Source organism: Gambusia affinis, linkage group LG11 (genome assembly GCF_019740435.1).
Source record: "Gambusia affinis linkage group LG11, SWU_Gaff_1.0, whole genome shotgun sequence".
NCBI classification, from domain to species: Eukaryota; Metazoa; Chordata; class Actinopteri; order Cyprinodontiformes; family Poeciliidae; genus Gambusia; species Gambusia affinis.
In genome coordinates, this window is record NC_057878.1 from 5,071,815 (window position 1) to 5,093,099 (window position 21,285).

The 21,285-nt window shown below is 39.4% G+C and overlaps 1 protein-coding gene across 7 annotated transcripts; it reads left to right on the top strand.

Moving 5' to 3' along the window:
- The first annotated feature begins 233 nt into the window (after window positions 1-233).
- On the top strand, window positions 234-21,158 carry ift88 (intraflagellar transport 88 homolog). Of its 7 annotated transcripts, XM_044131847.1 has the most exons (27): window positions 262-433; window positions 593-655; window positions 1,699-1,758; window positions 2,498-2,551; window positions 3,157-3,220; window positions 3,424-3,493; window positions 4,296-4,386; window positions 5,059-5,163; window positions 5,402-5,407; window positions 5,595-5,697; window positions 6,432-6,778; window positions 7,774-7,844; window positions 7,932-8,018; window positions 8,222-8,321; window positions 10,523-10,609; window positions 10,793-10,979; window positions 11,803-11,911; window positions 12,058-12,208; window positions 12,304-12,419; window positions 13,075-13,127; window positions 13,229-13,294; window positions 13,394-13,500; window positions 15,435-15,498; window positions 17,561-17,575; window positions 17,717-17,761; window positions 20,413-20,523; window positions 20,699-21,158. In XM_044131847.1, exons 1-27 carry the CDS (start codon window positions 353-355, stop codon window positions 20,818-20,820), a joined length of 2,535 nt encoding a protein of 844 aa, XP_043987782.1. In that variant the 5' UTR covers window positions 262-352; the 3' UTR covers window positions 20,821-21,158. The 7 variants fall into 7 exon arrangements, with proteins under 7 accessions (XP_043987784.1, XP_043987786.1, XP_043987782.1 ...); XM_044131848.1 differs by lacking the exon at window positions 5,402-5,407; XM_044131845.1 differs by lacking the exons at window positions 17,561-17,575; window positions 17,717-17,761 and having other exon boundaries at window positions 5,402-5,491; window positions 15,435-15,504.
- The last annotated feature ends 127 nt before the right edge of the window (window positions 21,159-21,285 follow it).

A 21,285-nucleotide genomic window follows, 5' to 3' on the forward strand; every position in this document is an offset into this window, starting at 1 on the left:
GTTAAACGTTACTCTCAAATACCTAACTTGATATTTTATTATATTATCGTTTTATGACTTAATATAAATAAATATACAATTGAGCGCTAAATAAAACAGGGCGAGGTCTTAGCTTCCCAACGTATCCTAGCAACCAGTGAATTGCTTCATCTTTATCCAATCATATCAAGGCAAGATGTTGATTGACGTCTAAGTACCCAATCAAAACCTCGAAAAGATACTTTGACCCCGCCCATGCCGCTTTGAATTGTGGGACTAGACTCTAAAACATCAATAAAAATCTTTATGCTGTTACTGTTCATAGATAACTGCTCGTTTTCTGTTCACCTCGGTGTTTCTCTGCGAAACAGAGATGGAAAATGTTCACCTAGCCGTAGAGGAGGATGACCTTTATTCGGGTTACAACGACTATAACCCCACATTTGACTCCGAGGTGAGTAAAACCCCAACTCTAAGCTGCGTTGACGACATTTTTAGGTACTGAAGCTACTACATTCTGCTACATATGTAGCTGTAAAACTTCATGACTTGATTTTTAATTGATAATTGATACGTAATAATATATAATCACACATATTTTGGCTTTTTTAAGGAATTGGAGAACGATGTGGGCTTCCAGCAGGCAGTTAGGACCAGTCATGGACGGAGACCTCCGGTGAGAACAAACTCCAGCTCGCGCAGTTATGCTAAAATGTTCAATAGTCACGTAATGAATCATAAAGTTTAGTCGGTCAATTAATGCAATTAACTTAGCTAAATTAAGTCATTAATATTAAATAATAAATAATATTTATCTTCATTTTTATATATTTGATATATTTTTATATATTTTATATATTTGTACTATCCTGGGACAAACAAAATTTCCCCTTCTCAGCGGATCAATAAAGTATACTTATCTTAAAACGTAGCTTACTTATTTTACTTATTTTATTTTGCTGTAGTTTCTCTACCGTAAAATAATCTCACAAATTTTGGAATAGAAACTTAATGGGTTAAAGATCCCTCTGTAAGTTCCAGTCTTGTGTGAAATAATATAGGTGAAGAATATAGTAAAGCTCGAAATTATTCAGACTCCAACAACCTGGATTTCATTGCTGAAAATGAATAATCAAAAATCCCAGTGGAAACGCGCCATAAAGCTCCTCGGCAACTGTAAGAAAGGTTAGATCACTGTAAAACACTTTCCCACAGATTTTGAATTAGGCTGTAAATATTTGTTGACCGACAATTATTATGAAAATGTAGAGAAACAATTTTCAAAAAAAAAAAAAAAAAAATTTATACTCCTTTTACATTTTTTAATTGTCTTTTGAGACATACAGTTCTTGTTTTCTGTCTCAAACGAACTTGTTTGAATGAAACTAATCTGAATGAATAACTTTGGTCTTTATGTGATGTTCAATACAAGGACTTACAGGTTATCAGCAGGGGCGCCAATAATTGTGCAACAGGGAGGGGAAGAAGTTTTTTTCATAACTGAGTAAATGTTCAATTGAAGTTTGGGTTTTTCTAGATCCTTCTGGTTTTAGACGATGCGATGACAATAAAAGGTTATTTTAGCATTGTATTATAATTTTTCATATAGAGTACCAAACTTTTCCTTACTATTCAAATAGTTTGGGGCTTCAGTGCACATATTTAAATAAGTAGTGTATTCATTAATAACCTTAGAAATTGTTTTATTTAACTATTTAGATGACTGCGAAGTTTCCAGGCACCGCCATCGGAGGTCGACCTTTAGTTTCATCTTTTGGTGTAAGTATAATAATAGTAAAATAATAATACGTAATGCTCGGCAAACAACCTCTTTTTTAAGGGGTTTTTTTTTAGTTTTTTTTTTTTTTAAATCTGTACATGAAAATTTGTTGCATTCAAGTTTCATGGTATTCCCCTTAAGTGATTATTTAATTCTATTGTTACGGAGAGAGGGCTGCACAGTGGCGCAGTTGGTAGAGCTGTTGCCTTGCAGCAAGAAGGTCCTGGGTTCGATTCCCGGCCCGGGGTCTTTCTGCATGGAGTTTGCATGTTCTCCCTGTGCATGCGTGGGTTCTCTCCGGGTTCTCCGGCTTCCTCCCACAGTCCAAAAACATGACTGTCAGGTTAATTGGTTTCTCTAAATTCTCCCTAGGTGTGAGTGTGTGTGTGAATGTTTGTTTGTCTTGTATGTCTTTGTGTTGCCCTGCGGCAGACTGGCGACCTGTCCAGGGTGTACCCCGCCTCTCGCCCGGGACGCAGCTGGAGATAGGCACCAGCGACCCTCCCGACCCCATTAGGGAAGAAGGGTGTATAGAAAATGGATGGATGGATGGATGGATGTTACGGAGAGAAAAGAGCAGAGAGTAAAGGGTTACTCTAAATCTACTGTTCCATACATGTTCTAGGGCCCACTGTGCAAACACAGACCTTCTTAATTAAATGAGATAACCACTTGGTTTTGTCTGGGGTCAGCATGTTAGGTGCTAACATTTCTTTATGTGCGTGTTGTCTCATTTAGTCCCGAATCCCCATGGCTTCATCAATGGGCAGACCCATGACTGGAGCTGTCCAGGTGAGAGGAGACTGTTTTTTGCTTTTTGCCCTCATTGCTGCTCTTTAAGGCTCTATGTCATCTACTATCCTACTTTTCCTCAGGCTATCATTTGTCTGTTTGTAATAAGAAAGTTGCAAGGCTCATTTGGTAACCATTGGTCAGCTTCAGTAGCTAGTTTAATAAGGCATGCTGCCTATATTGAGGCTAAGCTTACTCTCAAAGGTTATTTGCTTATATGCACAAATTACCAGTACAAAAGTGACACCTAGTGGCTTAAATGTGGTCTTGCATAAAAAAATAAAATAAAATAAAAATGATTCCTACAGTACAGTGGATTTCAAATATTCCTTAAATAGCTCAACTAACTGTGGCCATATTTTTCCATTGTAAATAAAACTTTCATTTTATCCACACTTAGGCTGGGAAAATGACATTTTTTTTATTACTTTGTCTCAGATCCCCAGCAGATTTAGACAGATTTATGAACAATATTTGAAAGAAAGAGGCATTTTGTTTTCATAGAAGAAATCTTGGATGGTTGTGCTCAGCTCATGCCCAATGAGGGCAAAAACAAAAGTGTGTTTTCTGATTTTAAGTGTATTCTGCTCTGTTTCATTTGACAGGATGGTACTGCCCGTCCGATGACTGCTGTCAGAGCTGCGGGTTACTCATCCTCACTGATGCGCGGTAAGTTTAAACAGAAAAGGGATGTTCTTCTTTCTGCTGTGTTGTTATTTGTGACCCAATGTATACATTAATATTTGTTTTACCATTGATAAGAGTCTTTTGAATGGACAAAGCTTAGAAGACCATGCAGCCCTTGACATTTATTTTCTATGAGCTGATTGTAGATGTGTATTAAAACTTAAACAGATCATTTGCATTTCCAGGCTCAACCTTTGACCCCCTGGGACAGTCCAAGGGGCCTGCGCCTCCACTTGAAGTAAAGAATGAAGACACGTGAGTCACCTCACCTTGTGAACGCTGCTTACAGTTGCACTCTGGGTGCAATAGTTTTCACAGTTACACCAGGTACAGATCACTTCGTCCTTCACATCACAGAAACAGGTGGAATATTGGAATAATACTTTATCACTGAGCAAATGGTATGGAATATCATGCAGCTGTGATATATTTGGTAAATACTGTGTTGACGACATGCATTGCGATAAATCCATGATTTTTTTTTGCCCTTGTGTTTCTGCTCAATAGGGGTGAGCATTTATCACATCGTTTATCATTTATTGTGATAAATTTCTAATTATGAGAATAATTTTGTTGTGTTGTTGTCACAATAAATTCTAATTAATGATGTTTATAAAAAAAAAAAAAAACACAAAATTTTCTGAATTGCTAGTTTTACTATTTCCTCCACTGTTTGCTAAATGACGGCATCAGTACATATCAATATATTAAAAAATATGATTAAATGCAGTTCCTGTGATGCAAATCACACTTCTTCATGTAAAAAGAAGTAATAAATAGTGTTTCATAAATAAATACCACGAAACATCACAAATAAACGTCAAGTCCGTTTCGCCCACCTCTGCTACACAATATATTATGCAGCCCTAATGAATAATTAGCAACAAAACATATCGTTTTTGTTGTTTTCTAATTATGTCATCTAGCAAGTCCAACATATTTGTGAATGTTGTGTAACAAGTTATTATTTTGTTAAAAGAGAAAGGACGGGTGTTCTTGTGAAAGCACTGAAGAACGATCCATATTTATTATTTCTCTGTCTTTTGGTTTTTTGCAGGGCGGAAGAGAAGATCAAGATCCTGGAGAAGAAAGTGAACGACCTGATCGAGGAGAGCTGCATGGCACAGAGCATAGGCGCCTTACAGCTGGTCAGACCCCAGATCTGATTCTCGACATAACATTAATGCTGTTAATTTCAACTCAGAGCTGACATTTGGAGAAAGATAATCAGCACGTTTCAGCAACTAGGCAGTGCTTTACATCATAAAAAGATGAAAATAAAAACTCATGAGAACATCATGCAATCATCTACTGAGAAAAGTGTATGAGTGCTTCCATCAAAATTATTGATACACATCTAATATGCCTGTCAATTTGAGCTGGATGATATGGACAAAAAAAAAAAAATCACCATGTGTTTTTTTTATTTCTGTATTGGAAGATTTTAATAATTATGACAATACAGTTTCCAATTAGCAAACCAGTCTCTAAAATCTGCTTCAAAACAAATTGGCTGAAGGAACAAACTAAAATAAACATAATTAATAACTGCAACAATTCACGTATAAAACAAAAGACAAAATCACCAACAGTTCATTCATAAAATTGGTGAACATTTTCAGATTAAAATACATTTCTTACTGAGGTTTAAAATACCTGTTTGCTATTTTGCTTTCACCGAAGTAACTTCTCCTTGTTGGCAGATGCTCTCTAATTGTTTTGCTAGTTTGATTTCCTTTTCCTTCTGCTCTCTTCAGACATACAGCCCCGTTTTTTTGCTGATCAGTGTACATGTGTACGTTTGTGTTGGATTTCTGCAGGCTCTTGAAAAGGCCAAAGAGGCAGGGAGGAAAGAGCGCGCGCTGATCAGACAGAGGGAAGCATCAGGCAACACGGAGCACATCAACTTAGATCTCACTTACTCTGTGAGTAAAGGCTGCACTCGTCCACAGTTTTGATATCGTCCCACATTAGTCAGTTTGACAGTCCGTATTTACAGAATCCCTCACATATAAGCTTCTTTCCGGGGTTTTTTTGTCCGAAAATAAAGGCAAATTGTTTGATTCTGCGTTGCTAATGTTGAAGTCGCGCGCTTGCAGGTTTTAGTCTTTTGATTGGTGCTGGTTCTATGTTTGACTGTACTGATTTCTTGTCACATTGTAGGGAGAGGTAATAAAACAGGGATCAAATATGACTACCATGGCAACAAGCATTTCGACTCAGCTACACAGGCAGTATGAGCAGAAAAAAGCTGTAATCTTAAGTTTCTTTCCCCTCTTAAACAGTGTTGTGATTTATAGGCTAATGAAATGAGCTTACTCCACTCCTAAGGCTGTGTCGATTCTGTTATTACCAGGTTTTGCTCAACCTCGCCAACCAGTATGCGAACAATGAAATGTACCCGGAGGCTCTGAACAGCTACCACGTCATCGTGAAAAACAAGATGTTCACTAACGCAGGTAAGTGGATCGGCGGGCGTGTTTTCCAACATGGCAGCTCTGCTCTAAAGTGCCGGTCTTCAAACACTTTAAACAAACAAAAAAAAACAACCTAAAAAAACAACGGCCTTCATTTTTTATTTGTAGTGCTTGATGCTGCTGCTACCTGAACGCAGCCTGCTGGGTTGTAAAGCCAAACTCTCTTCCCTTTCTCCGTGACTACATTTTTCCACAGCAGTTGCCTTGAACCGACTTATTGCTCCAAATGCTCCGTCGTCCACTCTTTCTCTTCACTACACTGCATAAACACAAAACTCTTTTGGTCTAATTTCTAGTGCAGATGTCTTAGTACGTTTGAAATGAGACGAAACCGACTTACAAGTAACTCATCAGCAAGACATAGGAGATTGACTTAAGCCAGTAATTCCTTAATATTGATGAATAAAGTACTTGTTCCACAGGCAGACTATTTCACTCATAACATGGGGAAAATGTCTTGCTATAAGTGGAAAAAAATACTAGTTTTTCACTTTGTGGAACTAGTTCTTTAAAAGAAATCAATAAATATTGAGCCTTTCTGTGTCACAACACTCCCACTGCTAAGTACGACGGAGGTCTAGTGATGCTGTGGGCCTGATTATGTTCCCAAGACTCTGAAACTCTAGGATTACATGGAATTATGGACTCGTCCAAATACCTAGATAATTCAAATGGAAAAAATAATAAAATATTTCAATCTGATTTTGCCCTTCTAGGCCGCCTCAAAGTCAACATGGCCAACATCTACTTCAAACAGAAGAACTACCCTAAGGCGATCAAGTTCTACCGCATGGCGCTGGATCAGATCTCCAACGCTCACAAGGAGCTGAGGATCAAGATCATGCAGAATATCGGAGTGGTGTTCGTCCGCCTGGGCCAGTACTCGGACGCCATAACGTCCTTCGAGCACATCATGACCGAGAGTCCCAACATAAAGACCGGCTTCAACCTTATCCTGTGCTACTACGCCGTTGGAGACAGAGAGCGGATGAAGAAGGCCTTTCAGAAGCTCATCTCCGTTCCACTGGGCATCGATGATGAAGATAAGTACATCCCAGCCAGTGTAAGTTACAGAAATGCTTGTAAAAGAACAAGATTTGGCTCATTGTACAGCAGAAATTTACAGAAATGTGTTCAAACCTGCTGAACCGCGGTGGGCAGTCCAGCAGCAGCTCATCCTTGATAACTAGTGTGTAACGCTGGGGGAAACCCCAATTTTTATTCTATTTTATTGGGATTTTCAAAAATGTAGAAGGAGAATTATATACGGTTTAAAGCTTCTGTTAGAAATAAAAATGTATGTTATGCTCAGCCTCTCTGAGTAGAACCACCGTTTGCTGTAACTAGTTTAGTTTTTTTTTTGGAATATGCCTCAAACTGCTTCGAATATCTAGAGGCTGAAACTTCCTCCTACTTTTGTCTTTGTAAGTTAGCGCAGCCTCACTCAGATTGATTAGACAAAGTCTATGAATGTCAGCTTCCGAGTCTGATTGTGTCGTTCTAGCACATCTAAACCATAAGTCGTTGCAGCAACCTCTGGGTTCAGGGTTGCTATGTAGAAAGGTGGAACTCCACCGAGCCTCAAGTTGCTACTGCTAACAAGTTTTTTTTCCAAAATTTCCAGCATCTTTCGCTTCATTTATAACGTCAAATCAGCTTTTCTGTCTCCCTGAAGAAAACCATCCGCACAGCATGATGCCGCCATTACCATGTTTCACTGTGAGGATGGTGTATCCTGGATAATTTCCACAGCATACAGTGTTGTGTTGTTGCCGGATTTAATGGTTTTTTTTCCTTTTTTGTAATAAAACAATCTCTAATTAATACATACTTTGTTGTCCACTTCGCAACCATCACAGCTCTGTTTGTTTATCACATAAAATCCAACTGTGAAGTTTTTGATTGAAAAGATAATGACTGAACTCAAGCCTTGTTTTTGCACATTGGCTGTTATTTCCAATTGAGATTGAGATTTTCATAGATATGTATTTTTTGCTGTGTTACTAAAAGGTTAATCGCTTTCATTTGACTTCATGCTGTGTGTTTGACCTTTTCCAGGACGACCCCAGTTCCAACATGGTCACTGAGGCCATTAAAAACGACAAGCTTCACCAGATGGAGAGGGATCTGTAAGAGGAACTGAGCTCAGCAGTTTGTTCTTAGTCCTTTAAGTTGTCTGTACTTTTGTTTTCGTGTTGCCGTGTTTCTGCTCGTAGGAAAGTCCTGGCTGAGAAGTACATCATGACTGCAGCCAAACTCATTGCTCCGGCCATCGAGACTTCCTTCGCTAGCGGCTTTGACTGGTTTGCTACTGTAGTTCATTTATCATCCTGCTGTCGGGAAATGTAGTCCCCAGAAAAATCCAAATTATTTTTGAACTTTAGTTTCATTGAAATGACTTGTCTTTAAACCCGAATATTGCTTTAATATCTCTTCATTTGGCTGTTTTATGTCGCTAAAGAGGTTTCCAATGTGTTACATAAATAGCGTCTCAATGTTTTCTAAGGTGTGTTGACATGGTGAAGTGCTCGCTGTATGTGGAGCTAGCCAATGATCTGGAGATCAACAAAGCCATCACATACCTCAGGCAGAAGGACTTCAATCAGGTGAGTGAGTTCTGGTTGTAGCGTGGTAAACGATAACACCAGGTTTCAGTTCTAAGTGCTCTGATCTTTGTAGTTTGTGCTCTTCAGCTGGGAAATTGTCCTGGAAAAGGTCATTTTTGATGCCTGTGTGGGATGCATGTGGAGCTCTTTATGTCTACTGGTTAAGTAAGATGTGTAAAAAAAATCCTTACATAAAATCTGTGTTTTATTGCAGTCACAGACACTCACACTGAACCTTTTAGGGAAGAAAAACAAGTCTTATTTTATTTTATTTTTTTCATTTGACTTCATCTAATTTAAAAAAATAAAAAAGCTTTTATTGTTCAATAACTGAATAATTATCCCCGCTGTTAAGTCCTGATGCGGCCTAATTTTGCAAGAAGAGCAGCTCTGAGAGAAACGGATTGTGAGGTTCTGCTCAAAACTATTTTTCTAAACACGAAACTGTTCCAATATTTGTTTTTGTCTCAAGCCAGTTGGATTTTTCAAAATGTTTCTGTGTGGGTATATGATCCTGCGATAAAAGATGAATTATTTTAAGGTTTTGTTTAGGACATTTTTACCAGGTGTGAGAGTAAATTACAGTTTTGCAATATTACGTTAAGAATTTGTCTTATTTTTTAGTATATATGAGGGACTTGTGTTTCATATAAAGAGTAATGTTTATTGTATCATCTAACTACTGTATGAATGTGAATCGTCATGGTTACACCGTGCCATCATTTATGCCATTGCACTTCTCATTGTCCTCCCTTCTCTCCTACTTTTGTCCCATTTTCCTCCCATCTCTGTGGCTAAGGTTGAGGTATGTTTGCTTTTCGTTTCCATGAAAACACCTAGATTGTGTTTTTTTTTTTTTTTTTTACTCTACATACGAGTGTCCAAAAAAGGCCCTGCCAGGACGAGTCGGTTTTGTTTTAATAAGTCACAGAGCTGTTGGCAAAACTCTGTGAATGGAAAAGAAACTATTACTTAATTTAAAAAGTAAGATGGTGCACCCTGACAGTCCAGCCTTGACAGGAGAGCAGCTCTTTGGGTAACATTACGCGTTTGAGGACACTGAGCAGCACCAGCGTCCAGCTGCATCACTGTGACTGCATCAGTTTTGCCATTTGTGTTGCCAGACTTTATCTGATGGCTGAACGTGGCTCCTTTCATGCTGCTTTCATAACCGGTAAAGTCTCTGCAGCTGCAGCCCAGCTGGAGGTTTGTCAAAAATGCTCACTTTTGAACTCCCAGGTTCTAATTTGACATGTATATAATGCAGTTAAAGTGTGATAGCAACACACTGGCATAGGGAATCACGTCACTGAAACAGGTCAAACCATTCAGACTTGTGCGTCTTTGAATTTTTAGTTCTTTTTTAAAATCAAAGAACTTCGATGCTTTGAAAGTCTCAATTAAAGTGGTAATGATTTAATATTTACAAGCTTTTAAGACTTGAAACACTTTTGTACTAAATTATTTAATTTAAAAAGTGTAAATAAATGGGATTTTAACTTTTTGCAAGTTCTGTTATCACCCAGTAGAGGCAGCCAGTAGTCACATTATCTACTGTTCCTCGTTTTTGCCACATTACAGCCTCGTATTTCATTGTTTATTTATTTTGTTATCGATTGTGATGTTTTATGTTGTAAATCAACACATTATAGTGTATTATTTTATCCCCCTATTAATCATTTAAAGTGTGGGATGCATTTATATATTCATCCACTAGGAGGCAATATTTTGCAGTGATCTGTTGCTGCAATTGCGTCTTAAAGACGTTTGGATTTGCTGCAACCATCTTCACACATCTACAGTCAACATTTCCTAACACTTCTCGGTAAATACATTCAAGCTCAGTCAGATGAAATGTGATTAATGACGGATAGATTCCATTTAATAATTGATTATTGAAAGTAACTGGTTGGACTGGATTTCATTTATCAGAGTGACGGTTATGCAGTCACCATTATTTCTATTTCTATTTGTAAGAAAATTCTTAAACTATTTTGACAGTTCGCCACAATTTCACCATAATTTACTGTTTGTTTGTCTCATTTTAATATCTGGTTGTGTGTGTGTGGTGGTAATTTGACCAAATGTGTCAAGGGTATCAACACTTTTGAAAGAACATAGGAAGAAATAACTCTCTTCTTGAAAAAAGAGGCTCACACAAAGGTGAACGCTCCTAACGTTTAGTTTTCACGTGTGAACAGGCCGTGGAAACTCTGAAAACATTCGAGAAGAAGGACAGCAGAGTGAAAAGCGCTGCAGCCACCAACCTTTCTTTCCTCTATTTCCTGGTAAGACTCTAGTAGCTTTGTAAAAACAACATGTCTGTACTTAAATACTGGAATAATGTTAAGTGAAGTGATGGATCTTGATGCAGTTGGTGTTAACAAGCAAGAATGTTAATGCAGAAGTGATGAATAGTCTCAATTCTTGTTGTGTTTTTTTTCTCACCTTTTTTCTTTAATATTTTGCAGGAGAAGGAGTATGATCAGGCTGACCGATACGCTGACCTCGCTATGAACGCCGATCGCTACAATCCCGCCGCACTTATCAACAAGGGCAACACTGTGTTTGTCAAAAAGGACTATGAAAAGGCTGCTGAGTTCTACAAAGAGGCGCTGAGGAATGACTCCTCCTGCACCGAGGCCCTCTATAACCTGGGTACGGCGTCCATTCAGCACTTTGATTTGAAGCTCAGTGTCACTGGCACAGAATAATTCTTTCAACACATGTAGAGCTGCAAAACAAGCCTTCAACACCAATTTACCTTCGTCTGTTATTACTGAAATATTGGTAAGTTGGAAATTAGGTCCTGTTGGATGGTTCCTACACAACCTGGAAATGTTTTACCCACCAAATTTGGATAAGTAAGGAAGATGAAAAATATTATTATTAAAACAAGATTCGTATTTAAAAATATTAGTTTTTCCAAATTATGTTGACCGTCTCATCCCACCTCTATCTCCACCTGTCTGTTAGAACTGATGGTTATATTTGTTAAAAGTTGACCGCTGTCAGAATATGTGCCATAAAATCACAGTAAATATGGCATTTTTTAGGGGTGCACTGATTGCAGTTTTCTGGCCGAACTCCGATTTAAAAAAAAAAATCTGACCTGCTGATTCCGACTTTGGCCAAAACCAAGTTTGTAATTTATTTATGTTTTGTGTGAAAAGTTTTCCTACTTAAAGAAAGAGACTCAAACTCGATACCTTTACTGCATGTCTTTCCTGTCTCCTTTCTAGCCCCTTCCTGCCTGAATACTTTCAAAATAAAGGCCTCTAGAAAAAAAAAACCTAAAAGGAATCAAATTGTTTGTTAATTTTCATCTTTTTATGTTTTATAATATTGTATGAAATGCATTTCATACAATATAATAGCCCTGTTTCTGTCAAGCTGATTTATGGGAACATCCCTGGTATTTATACTCTATAAATTGTATAATGAATAACTTGTAGCCATCTTTGCTGTTTACCTCCTGTAGGTTTGTCCTATAACAGACTGAACAGATTTGAGGAGGGCCTGGACTGCTTCCTGAAGCTTCATTCAATTCTGAGGAACAGCCCTGAGGTCATGTACCAGCTGGCTCACCTGTATCCACCATAAAACCTGTGAGGTCCAACGGGGAAAAGTGTTTCCACATAGTTGTAAACAAAACGGTTTCTGAATCTTTGGACACTTAAACCTACATCTGTGATGTCATGCAAGCGTCCGTCGGCCCTTGACATCTTGGTTTCAGCTACGAGCAGCTCGGAGACCCTCAGCAAGCGATCGAGTGGCTGATGCAGGTCATCAGCACCACTCCCACAGATCCACATGTACTGGCCAAACTGGGAAAGCTGCATGACGACGAGGGGGACAAGTCCCAGGCTTTCCAGTACTACAGTGAGGTGAGAGAGGAGCTGCTTCTCTCTTAACACAGTGAAAGATTAAACCTGACTTTTCAGGTCGTTAAATGCTGTTGATCCGTTGCGGTGCTGCTCAGTCTTTCAGGTACTTTCCCTCCAACATCGACGTGATCGAGTGGCTCGGGGCTTACTACATCGAGACCCAGTTCTGTGAGAAGGCCATCCAGTACTTTGAACGAGCAACGCTCATACAGTGAGTCAATATATTTGAAAGATGATCTGTATAGAAAACAATATTTTGTCTTGCGATAGACACGTGATCAAAATCGATAGACAGGACGTCTGGTGGAATATTCAATGGAGAATATTCACTAAACTCTGATCCAGAACCACACGGCATTCTGGGGGATGGAGGAAGAGGAAAGACTTCAAACTCCTCAACTTCTCATGGCCAGATAAGCTAGCCCTGTAACATCAACTAACTAACCCATTCTTTGGTTACCTAGCATAAAGCCGTGGAGTAACTTGCGCAGCAGCAGTTTCATGTTTCGCCACCGTGCCGCGCTGCTGCTGAAAAAAAACAGCGTGGAGTGAAAACTCTGCATAAAACAGGAACGGTCATGTCACCATTTTGGCAGTATTTCAGATATTTAAAACAAACAAAAAAAATAATAATTATCAATATTGACGATTATTAACATTGCCTGACATGAAACGCTTTTATTATGTGTGTATTTTTCAGCCATACAGACTAGCCCTAGACCTGACACAAAGCTAAATAAGACCTACTTCAAAATAAAGCGACACGATATAAATAACATGATCATATTAATTTTGAAATAAATTCTGCTCTCATGAAAGCCAAGAATCATCCATTCTGATTGGAAATGATCTGCTGTGTCCCACAGGCCAAACTGTGTGAAGTGGCAGCTGATAGTGGCGAGCTGTTACAGAAGAAGTGGTGAGAATAAAACGAAATTAAAAAAGTCAACAACATCAGTTTGGAAAGTTATCAATCAAATGTTTACTAACAGGTTTGTCTTTTTCACACCCTTTTCCCAGGAAACTACCAGAGAGCTCTGGAAACCTACAAAGAGATCCATCGAAGGTTTCCAGAAAACGTGGAGTGTAAGCTGCTGTTTTGTTTTGCGTCATAGTCTTCAGTAGTATGAGGAAATTCTTCAACATTGTGAAGAAAATTTAAATAATTTCTGTGCTCGTGTTTAGGCCTGCGCTTCCTGGTGAGGCTGTCGACAGACATGGGGCTGAAGGAAGTCCAAGAATACGCCACCAAGCTGAAGAAGGTGGAGAAGATGAAGGAGCTCAGAGAGCAGGTGTGTGTGTGTGTGTGTGTACCAGGTTTTTATATCCTTATGGTAGCGGTTCCCAAAGTGTGGGGCGCAGAAAACAGTACGGATGAATGAAAAGAAAAAAAAAAAACAGTTACACAAAAGTGTTTCACTGTAAAGATGGTTTGTAGTGGGTTGTGCTGCAACCTGAAGTGTGAAATAAACTTCAGTGGAGTTTGAAAACAAAATATATGAATAGGTTTATGTCTGGTTGAGCGATGTGTGTGTCCAGCAGTGACATCATCACTTTTTTTCAGTTACGAGTAATCTGACACTTACTATTTCAAATCCAGTAATCAGATTAAAGTTATTTATCCAAATCACTGAGGGTTGCCGCGCGTTACTGTTTTCTTTTGGAATTTTATTTTATTTCCTCTACACGTCTTGGGGAGCGACAGCCGTTTCTATGCTACAGCAGCAGCTGGTCACTGATACGGGTTTCCAGAGTTTTCACCGCTACTGAATCAATCAATCAATCAATCAATCAATCAATCAGTCACGTTTTATATTTATAGCACATTTAAGCAACAAGGCAGTTCAAAGGATTTTACTTCAGAAAAACATAAAAAGGCGTCATAGAAACATCATGGTTGTGAATTGTGAATCCAGTGAATCCATTTTGTCGAGTGCAGTACGTCAAACTGATGCTTATTGCTTAATGCTAATAAAAACAGATGTTCTGTGAGTATATACAAATGCTACTGGTTTTTTATTTTAAATTTTTTTTTGGCAAAGTAGCGCAGGCTACCAGCTGTTTTTCTCCACCATTTCATGTGGCGATTTGTGAGATTAAGAAGCCAAACTTTCCAGCTCCGTTTGTCCCTCCCAGTCTGTTTCTCCAGTCTGGCCGGATTTAGGACCAGCTGGTGATGGTTTGATGAATTCATCCTCCTGGAGCACTGCTGGCTCTGCTCACTGCCTCCACAGCCTCACTGTTAGCACAGCGATGGAACATTGGCTCATATTCCCTCCCGGTATTTGAGTAGGAGCTGAATGGAGAGAAGATGGTGAATATTGCCTCTATGATGACAGGCGTGAGCGTTCTCCTGGATCCCGGCGTTGAACGGTGATTCCCAGGACGATTCCACGCAGCTGAGTAATGTCTCTGTTGCTGTTCTGTGAAGGCTTCATGTTTTTTTTGTCGTTGTTTTTTTTTTCTTGGAGAACATTAATTAAAGAACAAATAGGATTGTGAAGACCAACCAAACACAGCAGAATAGGAAAAAATAGTCAAAAAGTTCAATGTGCCTTTGGGTTTTAAACCAATCGGATCCTAAAAGAACGAATCGCAGTTTGGGGTTGCAACACGATGAAATGTGACAAAGTTCAAAGGATGTGAATAATTTTGCGAGGCGACAACCGTGTTTCAAACCCTACATAAACTGAGCCATCCACTCGATTACTGACAGCCAGGGATCAGACAGCTGGGAAGCATCAGGGCCTCTGTCGACACAACGGGATCAACAGCAAAGAGGATCATCTGGTTTCCACTTGGTTCTGACACTGCAGATACCGACATCCAGTTTTGTAGCAATAAGAACACAGAGCATGTTTTCAATCAGCACACTGCCTGGGTTTGGGAACGGACGAAAAGACACCGTGACCTGACGATGACGTCATTAAGGAAATGGCAAGATGTGGGATGCATCAACACAGGCAAGCTTTTACTCACAGGCTCAAAACTCCAACACAGCATGATATATGTGGCTAAACCTTTGTTTTAGCTTTCCCTACAACTAGATTTCTGGACTGTGAATGTCATGCAAATATTTCTGTTTCAACGTCTGATTTAGAAATGCACCTGCTTTCAAAGGTCTAATTTTCCTCAATAACTTTCAGGAGCCGTTTGAATTGCTCAGATCTGCTAGTTTTCACCCTGAAATCTCTCTCGTTCTCTTCTCCAATCGTTCCCCTGGCAGAGGGTGAAGTCGGGCCGAGAGAACAGCGCCAGAGGTCGCAGGGAGGGCAGCACAGGGAGTGCTGGTGAGTGTAAGTCGCCGTCACTCATCGTTCTTTAATGTCCAACCTTTAAAATGTCCATTATTTCCATCTGAACCTGCATGGTGACCTGAAAATAATTATTTACCAGTTTAGACTTTTATCTGGAGTGTGGCTTATTTCTAGATGAAGCCTCAATGAAAAGGCTTCAACAAATAGTTTTATTTATACCTCTACACATTTGGATTTTGGAGTATATGTCTTTTATTTATTTACTTTTTTATTTTAATAATGATGACTCGGTTTGGATTTGAAACAACCCCAACAGTTATTTTTGCCAACCCCAGTCCCGGTTCAAGTAGAGGCGGATCTGGTTCTGGGTTTGGTTTCTGGGTTTGGATCAGTATACTGGGTTGAGTTTTCAGTCCAAAAAAAATGAGTTAAAGAGACAAAGGTTTGATGTGAAGCTGACCGAAGAGCGGCGTTGAAAGAGTAAATCATAACTCGGAAAACTGAACAAAATCTAAATTTGGGATTTTGTTTTTGCTCTGTATTAAGAGACTAAAAAATCATTTTGTGTTACAAGACTTATATTGAAGAAACAAATGACCCTCAACAGCAGGATCACTATTCAGTACACAAAACTTTATAAAACCTTGCCCGTGTATTTTGACATCATGACAAGTTGTTTGGTAGCTAGCTCCACCTTATGCTAATTATTTAGCGGTAAAATGCTAATATTCACCTGGCGGACAGTCTTCAAGGACAGCATCACTTCACCACCTTTATGATTTTGGATTTTATTTTGCGGGAGAGATTTAGAGAAGTCTGATCAGCTCATGGCTTTTTTCAAAATGGCCGCCTTCCAGCCTCTTTTCTAATCGGCGGTTCAGTGTTTAGATAAAACTACCAAATGGCAGGAGTAGATTTTTACATCTCAGTGTGACGTGGGTTAAAAAAAAAAAGCGACAAATTACAAAATAAAAGCTTTGTGCTTTCAGTGTTCTTGTTTTTGCTTGTTTTTATCACACAGTCGACTTGTGTTGAGATCAAACAAGGATTCTTAAGTCTTTCACTTTTTTTGTTTCATTATAGGTGTGACATGTACAGTAGAAACAGATCCAGAACAGATCATGTGTGTTTGGATGGGAGGACAGGAAGTATGGACACGTTTGTGTCTGTTTGTTACAGTAGACTGAGTTATTTATAGCTCCAGTGTCGGTCATCTTCCTCCGTACCTTTAGGGATCCAGAATGGAAGCATTAAAGCATTTTCTCTTTTTTTTTTTTTGACCATGGTTGCTCCTCACTTCTTTGTTCAGTTGATTGCAGTCTGTAACTTCACCACTAGATGGTGCTAAATTTCAAAAACCAAAGTGTTGTTTTTTGGGGTTTTTTTCATTATAGACAACATTATGGGGAGAATTCTACATACTCGTGTTAATGAACTGCGGTTCTTTTCATGGCTTTTCTTTATTCTTTTCCTCCGACATCAAAAGTTCAAATCATTCCCATTTTTGTTTCTCTGACATTTTCTGCTTTTGTTTCTGTCACCTCTGTTGTTGCTGTCCGCCGCAGCCATCACCTCCACGTCTGTCCTTACCTCTCCGAAGAAGTCCGACGTTACGGGTATCGTTAATTGAGGCCCCATTTCTAGCACTCCTTCATCACGCTTTCATAAAATAAAATAAAAAATAAAAAAAACAGATGTGTGCACTGACTCAGACACTGGAAACCTGACTTCATCACATGGTTTTATTTTAAATGCAGTCCAGACAAACTAGAAGTGCTTGTAGCCATGAGAAAAGATCCTCTGGTGTTCTTATGTAAATATACAACTAGCTGTCAGCTGATGATGTGTGTGCTGCTGCCAGGATGTCCATTATGTCTGTGTGTTTGGATAGAGTAGATTAGGAAACCCTGATATTTTTTTGTTGTTGCTCTTTTTCTAGCGCAGTAGAGCCAGAGCATGTAACTGGATCCAGTGTATAAATCCTTGCACTTATTCAGTCTCAAATGTTCAGCGTTTCTTTCTGTGAGACTTTGTTGATTTGACTAATGTACATAAAACATCTGATGCTTTTCGTTATTTTCTTGCACCGCACCAGAAAATGCCAAAGCAGGTAAGAGTAGCAAGAGTTAAAAACGAAACAAAACAAAAAAACATCCCATGACTCTTAATTGCTCCTCATTTTACATCCTGATTCCTCTTTTTGTTTTCCTTTTCCTCGGCTTGTTTTCTCCGTTTCCTCTCTGCTGTCCAGAGCCTCAACCTGAGCCTAAACAGTTCAGTCCTCTGTTGGACTCAGGTACGTACGGATAGCTGAGTGATTCCTCTGCATGACGCCTGTTATTACGGTAATTTTACGGTAAAACGCCAGCAGCTGTGGTTACCAGGGTTCCATCGACTCTAACTTGTTTCGCAGTCAGAAGGCAGTGTGATTATGCCAGAGCCAATGTTTCACTGTAAAAAACTCATTTTTTTAACTTGAGGGGGGAAAAAAACTATTGTCTTTCCCTAAAATGAGCATCAAAACAGCCTATAAAATGAATGTACAGAATATTGTTTTCACCGGTTGATTTATTTTTTCACATCAAATCAACAGCTGTAGATTGTCTTATAGGATTTTTTCTTGTCACAATTTGACTCTTTATCATTGTTAAATCTACTAACATTTTCTACAGTGCGTACTGAGTGGTGAATTTAAACTCACACAGCAGCATTGGGCGACTTTGCGAAACTTTTTATGAGATCCAACTTCGTTTTAAGATTCTGGTCAAAACTTGGCGAGCCTGACCCACAAATCTTCTGACGGGAAGCCGGGAAGTTGAACCGAACGGAGTTTTTATACTGGAAACGCAAATTTATGAACATTTAAAATCTTTCCTATTAAGTCCAGACCTTATTTTAAGCATTCAGGATGAATTTCAGCCTTAATACTTAACTCATCCAATGTTTTTTCTCACCATGTCGGCCTCCGGCAGACATTCGCTGCTATTTGTAATTTTTCCTCATTTGTGGAAATCACGTGCGCCGACGGCAGAAAGTTGGACTTGTCTTTTTAAGTCTGCTTATGCAATTTCAGAGAGGAAAGTGAGAAGGGAAAAACCAGACAGTTTTCATCTCGTCTCCCTGCTGAATATTCTGAGCAAAGAAACGCTTCCCAGTCGCCCCAAGAAAGAGGAAGGGAAAAAAAAAAAAAAAACAGCCAACATTTTCCAGCAGACGTTTCAGTTGCCTGTTAGTTTGGGAGGCCTCGTGTGAGATATTTGGGATTGTGAGCAAGAGAGGAACATCGGGCCTCTTTCCTGTTTTTCAGCTCTCAGACGTCGTCGTCTGCGGTTTCCAAGGCTACCTGGCAACCAGATGTTTGTCCTCTGGACGCCGATGGTGTTTGTGCTCTGAGCCCAAAACTCAGACTTACTGAAGCACTCCCTGTTAGCGTCCTTGGTTTAAAAATAAAGTCATTTTTATTGCACTGACATAATCTCACACTGGATTAAAGACAAAAAAAAAAAACCCAGCAGCATTTATCAGCTTGATAAAATGACTGTTTTTAACTTTATGAAGTTAAAAACAAATTGTTGGGATGTTTCATCTGGAGTCCATGACTTCATGTTCGTCTCTGGTGGGATTATGATCCAGAGAATTCAGCGTTTAAGTGTGTCGACCGTCGGAGGTCAGGGAATGGACATTAGCTGCCAATACGGGGAGTCTCGTTGGACTTTGGCTGGAATTGTTTTTTTGTGGTCGGATTAGGATGAGATTGAGTTTTCCAGCCCGGGACGCTCCTGGATGAGTCTGTGGGGAACAGACTGTTAAAACACGTTGGCCAGTGAAATCCCAAATGCCTCACCAGACATGAGTTCAACCATCTGCCACAGAAATGTAATGTCTGCAGGAAATCGAAGCGAGGACAATATAGAGAGAGATTGTGCAAAGAGGAAAAGGTCAAAGGTTAAATTTATTAAATTGAGGATTTTTTTTTTACTTATATTTTGTACATCTGTTCTAATTATTTTTGGATTATATCGTGTTAGATTATGCTACTGCAAATAAAAACTGTTTTGTTTTGTTTTTTCTGGGCTGTAACTAATGATTGTTTTAGTAATCGATTATTCCGTTGACTGTGTTGACAATTAATCGGATAATGCAGATTTTTCAATAAACCCCTTAAGCCTTTTTTTAGAGTATTGGAAATACGTTAAAATATGCGTAAACTTTTCACTGCCGAAAATGCGATGGCGGCGTTCCTTCAGCAGGTGATTTGTAATGTGTAGGGAAAAAAATCCTATAATCAACGTGTGAAACGCTCAATGTTCTGTAGGACTGATCACTTGATCATGTTTTGGATGAATTGATTATTGAATGGCAAAAGGTGCTGAACAGGAGTTTCTATGCCTGTTTTTTTCTTGCGTAAGATTTGGGTTGAGCGATTGAAAAGGTTTTCTTTTATCTTCAATGCAAAATGTATATATTGTTTTGTACAGTTCTGACTCACTCAGTAGATCTTTTTTGCTTTTTTGGAGTCTGGAGTTACTTAATTTCAACAACTGATCCACCACGATTAATCTGCCGAATCGTTTCAGCCCTAATTTTCTTTCTTTATTTTTTTTTTAAAGCATGGCAGCGCTGCGTTTTCTCTCCATACAGTGAGGAAGTCAGCTTGGTGTTGCTGCTTAAAAACTCTCCAAGTGAGACGTTAAAATTTACTCACTGGGAAAGTTGAGAGGAAAACGTGGTTGAGCAGCTGCAGCCCGGGTCACAGAGCCGCAGTAAATCCAGATCATTCGGCGGTGCAGATTTCCTTTTGGGGGAGCGGGGACTCTTCTTCCTGCAGCCAATTAAAACGGAGCCGCTGAGGGGAGGAGACTTTTAGGTTTTCAGTCCTTCTTAACAGTTCTCTACTGATCAAGCTGATAACTCAGGTATGCGTGTCTGGGTGTGTGTTCACTGCAGACAGCGGCCGCAGCAGCAGCAGCAGCACTAAGGGGGAGCGTCTGAGCGCCAAGATGAGGTCACTTCCTGGTTCCAATGAGCCCTATGAAGCCAGCAGCCAAAAAGAGCTGGGTGAGGAATCTGTACAGTTTCCATCTAATTCGGGAAGATACGATGAGCTGCTTTGTTTTCCTCAAAAGCTTTGGTCACTCCCTTCACACAGAACAGTGTGTGAAACTGCAGCGTGTTGTTTGAAAGGCATTTCGGCCAAACCGGGTTCAGAAAGTTCATGATCTCATGGGTGCAGATGCGTCGTACGTGGACCCGCTGGGGCCTCAGATGGACAGACCAAAGACGGGGGCCAAGAAGCCGGTGGATGACGACGACTTTGCAGACGAAGATCTGGGAGACGACCTGCTACCGGAGTAGATCCATCGACTGGGAGAGCTTTACCTCTGCTGGTGATGAGCCACTGATTGGAGACGAGGAAGAAGAGGTTGAAATGTTCTCCTGTGAAGGATCATATTTATCTCAGATCTGCATAAAAAGCAAAAACAAGCCTAAATTAATTTATTTTTTATTTTTTAAAAAGCATCTGTTAGCCACACACAGTCAGTATATGTGTGAATAAACCTCTTTAGAGATGGAAAATGTCTCAGCAGACTGGATCTAATCCAACTCTTGGCTCAAATGAATTCATATTTATTTTTATTGTTTACTCTCTTGAGTATTTTTGTTTTAATAAACTGTTGTTGTTGACTACTCCAGAGAAATCTTTGAGATTTCCCCTAAAACTTGAAGGAAGACCTTCAATTAGACCTCTGACCTCACTTTTAGGGGTCAAATCTCTCTTCCTTTCTTGATCTCTTCCTTATTCTCAGTTTATATGAAATG

Excerpts from the sequence above, each read along its gene's own strand:
- ift88 (XM_044131845.1), top strand. The coding sequence starts at position 353 with ATGGAAAATGTTCACCTAGCCGTAGAGGAGGATGACCTTTATTCGGGT. Across the intron at positions 10,980-11,802 it reads CGAGGCCCTCTATAACCTGG|GTTTGTCCTATAACAGACTG; the intron begins GTACGGCGTCCA and ends TACCTCCTGTAG. Across the intron at positions 12,420-13,074 it reads GAACGAGCAACGCTCATACA|GCCAAACTGTGTGAAGTGGC; the intron begins GTGAGTCAATAT and ends TGTGTCCCACAG.